The 5,194-nt window shown below is 47.5% G+C and overlaps 1 protein-coding gene across 1 annotated transcript in view; it reads right to left on the bottom strand.

Annotated features, from left to right (window-relative positions):
- Positions 1-5,194, bottom strand: part of Usp43 (ubiquitin specific peptidase 43) — an 83,553-nt gene that overhangs the window by 55,042 nt on the left and 23,317 nt on the right. The window contains exon 3 of the mRNA XM_012517838.2: positions 4,433-4,659. Within this exon, the coding sequence (XP_012373292.1) occupies positions 4,433-4,659 (227 nt within the window). The remainder of the gene's footprint in view (positions 1-4,432; positions 4,660-5,194) is intronic.

The raw sequence follows: 5,194 nt of genomic DNA, 5'->3' as shown, positions 1-5,194 counted from the left end.
GGAGGAGGAGGAGGAGGAGGAGGAGGAGAAGAAGAAGAAGAAGAAGAAGAAGAAGAAGAAGAAGAAGAAGAAGAAGAAGAAGAAGAAGAAGAAGAAGAAGAATCAGCAGCAGCAGCAGCAGCAAAGATCCTGTCTCAAAAAAAGGAAGAAAAAAAAGGATTTTTTAAAAAACGGTTAATTTTATGTTGAAGACTTTCACCTAAACAAAAACAGGGGCCAGGGTTTCTATGTAGATCGCTCTAAAGCTTCCTAGGGGTGCTCTTGGGAGGAGGTGGGCTGTGGGCGCTATAGGTGAGGGCCACCAGAAGAGGCAGGTCACCCTCTTCCACTGCTCCCTTCAAGCTGCTTCCTGGTACTGGGAGGTGAGCTGCTATTGCCTCACCATGCCCCTGTGCCACCCCATCTACCTGGAACTGGCATCCCCAGAACACCTGCCAAAATAAACCTCTCCCTTTTTTCTTTCTTTCTTTCTTTCTTTCTTTTTTTTTTTTTTTTTTTTTTTTGTATTTTAGGGAAGGGTCTACAGGGTGTTCAGGGTCTCACTACTACATCAGACTTGTATTGATCCACCTGTTTACAGCCTCCCAAGAGCAGCGATTACAGGCGTGCGCCACCACGCCCAAACTCAATTGCAGTCTCAGCATACCCCGGGTGCTGAGCTGGCATGGCAGGCACGAGGATCGAATCCCCGGCCCCTGTGCCTGCTTGCAGGCACTTTAATCCGCTGAGCTATTTGGCCGGCCCAACCTCCCCTCTTTTAACAGTAGGTGTTGGGTATTTTGTCTCAGCAATGAAAAAGCAATGAAGGCTACAGGTGAAGAAGACAGTTTAGCCCCACATTAGCGCCGAGTCTGGGAAGGGACACTATCTGCCCCACAGATGGAAACGCAGTGTGCCAACTGGCGAGCTTAAGTGCTTTGGGGACCATCGTGTCCTCTGGTTGTCAGTCTTCCTGTGCCCCAGAGCCACTCAGACAGCTTTCTATGTCCTTATTCCTAGAGATTCTATTTCAAAGGTCAGTGAGAAAAGGCTCGTACAGATATCAGAACTGTAGAAAGTCCCCCAGCCTTTATCGAAAGGATGAAGAAAAAAAGTAGAGGTCAGAAAATAGCAGCTAACAGTAATAGTAGCTGACATGGAAACAGCATTTACCAGGAGCTGGGCATCATCCTGAGGTTGAGCACATGTGCGTCCAACTACTGCACACACCAGCCAGTACAAGGGAAGTGGAAGCGAAGAGAGCGTACGTAACTCGCTGAAGGATGCATACCTCATCCTAACAAAGTAAATCTGAACTAATCTTCACTCCTGTGATCCTTAGTACAAGTGAGGCATTGCTTGTTTCATGGTAGCTGTGCATATCATTTATTTATATGCTTTTCATTTTATTTTTTGTCTTTTTGAGACAGGGATTTGCTATGCAGCTCCCAGGCTGGCCTTGAACTCACAGAGATCCTCCTGCCTCGGCCTCCTGAGTGTAGGGATTACAAGTGTGCACCGCCACGCCCTGCTGTTTATTTATATTTTTCAATTCTTATAAATATGACCCTCCTGGAGTTCAACCAGGATCTCTAAAAGTGAAGCACAACTTCTATATTCCCTGTAAGGTGTTCCAGTTTTATTCCCCTAATTGTATAATGGGCCATTTTCTCCAAGACATATAGGATTGGCACACTGTGTGTTAAATGCATCCAAACAGCTGCCCCCAGTTCCTTGGGGCTTCAACACAGTTCCCTGGTGGCAGCCTGGCCCTGTAGTCTGCATCTCCACCACTGGCCGTCAGCTGGGATGGCTCAACAGGCATCAGGACCCAAGGCCCTGTGGCAAGCGCTGCTAGTCCTACCTGAGTGGTTTTCCACTAAACAAGCAAAAAAGGAAAACCCAGAGACTGGCAGGAATGTGGGCGGAGGGGCCCTTCCCAGGGGAGTGGGCCCATCTGCCAGCTGCTAGTCCGTCCACTAGGTTATCAGGATGGATAGAGGTTACGAGAAGGTCACAGTGATTTTTGAAAATTGATGCCAATGGGGATTTTATTTGTTTTGCAGCACTGAGAATCAAACCCCAGGGCCTCACACACGCTGGACAAGCACTCTACGACAGAGCTAAAACCCTGTCCGCCCGGCTACCCCCAGGATTTTATGTTTAAACTGACATTCGATTCTGATGGTTGCCTCTCACTGATTTCCACCTGGGAGAACTGAGAGAGCGGTCGGTGCCAGACAGCCCGGGGCGGGAGTCTGCGGGGACTCTGCAGGGTCCCTTGCTACCTTGCTTCCCTTAAAATCCTCCTTCCACCTTCTCTCACTGCTTACCTACGCATAAATCGGCCTGTAGGATGTATTTTTGTCTTTGGGTAATTTCCAAATCCCGGTTTCACATTTACGCAAACAAATGAAAAAGGATATTTTTTTGTTGACTTCTTCATTTTTTATTTCTTCTCAGCCTCCTAAAACCAAGCAGCATTTTTCTCCTAGACTGCATTATATTAAATTGGCTCAGAGATGTGACCTTTAGTTTGAGCCCCAAATCTGTGCCAGGTAGCAAGAAATGTGTGGTTTGGGAGGAGAAAAAAAAAAAAAAAAAAACACCATAGAATAGGCTGAGTTGATTTATTTGATTTATTTTTTGGTACTGAAGATGGAGCCTCAGGCCTTGCACATGCTAAGCACGCACTCAATGGCTCACATCTTCGGCCCTCGTTTTAGATTTAAGGAGCAAAGGAAATGACTGGTCAGCTTTCTCACCACCGGGCCAGAATACCTGACACCTACAGCTTATGGGAGAGAGGTCTTATTTCTGCTCACTGTCACAGAGGATTCAGAGTAACTGACACAGGGTCACCATGGCAGGAGCTGCTCAACACCTGGCATCCCAGGAGTTGAGGAAGGGCTCCATAAAGGAAACAACCAGGGATGGACAGAGTCCCCATTGTCATGCCAAGACCCGCTCCAACACACCCGGAAGTGTGTTTTACAAAACTCCCAGGCATCTCTCAAATCAGTCAAGTTGACCTTCATGACTGGCTGCCACAGAAATTATTTTCCTAAGAGGCAATGGAGAGGGTGGAAGCTACACCCGTTTCTCAAAAGGTTGAGGAACCAAGAGTGAGCGGATCCCAGTGAGGACGGAATCCGCTGCACCCGTGAGGAAAACCCTGGCTATTTCACCAGTATATCACAGCACCCAAAACACAGCCCGAGAGGGTCTTTCATCCTCACCACCCCCTCCAAGGCATTTGCTGTCCTGGGCTACTGACCCCACGCACTTGTAGGGGACAGAAAATTGTCCCACTGCCTTTCAGTGGTCAAAACCTATCTCCCTGAGGTATTTGATCTCTTTTTCAAATTACTTTACTTTTAAAGCTAATCTGCCACTCAGTTGATACTAACAGTCAGAACTGCAACCTGCTGCAGATGCTAAAAAATGGGCCCAGGCTTGGGCCTCGACCCCATGCCCTTTCACTGTGCTGGATATACACACGTCTTACAACTTAGACCTGGCCAAGCTGACCTGCTCACTGGACAGTAGGCTATGTCTATGCAGACAGCGATCATCCTGACAGTACCTACGCATGGCTTCACTTTTCCAAGATCTGTTCTGAAAAAGGCTTTAAAAATATACTTGGCCTGGCTGGGTGTGGTGGTGCACACCTGTAATCCCAGCAGCCAGAAAGCTGAGGCCGGGTTATCACTGTGAGTTCAAGCCCAACCTTGGCTAAATCTCAAGTTCAAGGCTCGCCTAATCTACTCAGCAAGATATTGTCTCACACCACCAAAAATAAAGAAATAAAAAGAAGATGGATAGATGGATCATGCATGAATGGATGGATGGATGGATGGATGGATGGATGGATGTCCACTGCCTAAAAGGGAATGCTGCCTGTAATGGAGACAACAGATTCAACTTTCTTGGAATAAGGGCTACAAATGACATGAAGAACCTGGAAAACACACACACACACACACACACACACACACACACACACACACACACCCTCCAGCCATTACTCCAACATAGCAACAATCCTCTGTTATTAAGCTTGTAGGCATTTTTAGGTTGTGATAATAATCATAATTTTCTATAGTCCATAACCTCCAGCATTATTACTGTCCCTTCATCTTTCCTCAAGCCAAAGACAAAAGGCCATTCCTTAAAAAGACACTAAGGGAGACTGGAGGTGTAGGTTAGTGGACTATCCCACGCCTAGCACACACGAGGCCCTGGGTGTAATCTGGGTTCAATCTCCAGTATTACAATACAGGGGGGTGGAGGCCGGGGAGATGGCTCAGTAGGATAAGCACTTGACTGGCAAATTCAAGGATCTGAGTTCAATCCCCGGTTCTGCCAAAAAAAATAAATAAATAAACAATACAGGGGGGTGCAGAGAAGACCAAAGTGGGAAAATCTTAGCAGAGAGAGGCCTGAGAGTTACCCCACAATCCCACATCCACCCTCAGTTTCGTAAGGAAGGCTGACCCCACCAGGCAAGGCCTGCTCCACGGAGAGGCAGACACAGCAGGTACTGCCAGGTCGGGCATCGGCCCACGCCCTACCTCTGCGGCATATCGGTGGCCCAACTCTTACACTGCAGGCTCTCCAGACCTCAAAAGCCTTCGCATCGATGGGATCCCTAATGACACTTTTTCTTCTCTTCAGACTCTCAGGAATAAAGCAGGTATTTTTAGCTGTTACCACTGCGTTTTTAGCATGAGCACCTCACCTCTCACTCATTATTTTATGGGAAGAAATCCACCCAAAGGGCACTAACAGTCCTTAATACCTCATCAGCTTAAATGTCACTTCTTCAGGAATGCCCCACGCCCAGTGCACCCCACACCAGGTTAAGCACCTGTAACACAAACTTCAGTAACCCTGAATTTTTCCTCCAAATCATTTACGAGTTACAGTTCTGCAAAAACACTGGACTTGCCCTAGATTTCCCTCAGTCCCTCTGCCCCACACCCCTAAAACCACTAGCACATCTTAGTGACTCTACATCCAAAACATGCCTCAAACCTTACCATATCCCTCCTTCTCCACCCCTTCCATGTTTCCAGCTACCCTTGTCCCCCACTAGGATGACTCCTGCGTCTCTCTCACCTCTTTCTATCCCCATTAAAAAGCAGAGTGTCCCCCTTAAATTGATGCACTAGGCCACACCCACTTTAACCACTGTGGTGCCTTTGGACTGAAA

The sequence above is a fragment of the Octodon degus genome, unplaced genomic scaffold (genome assembly GCF_000260255.1).
Source record: "Octodon degus isolate 3935 unplaced genomic scaffold, OctDeg1.0 scaffold00219, whole genome shotgun sequence".
Classification (NCBI taxonomy): Eukaryota; Metazoa; Chordata; class Mammalia; order Rodentia; family Octodontidae; genus Octodon; species Octodon degus.
The sequence above is the reverse complement of the archived record's forward strand: the minus strand, read 5'-3'. Positions and strand labels throughout refer to the sequence as shown.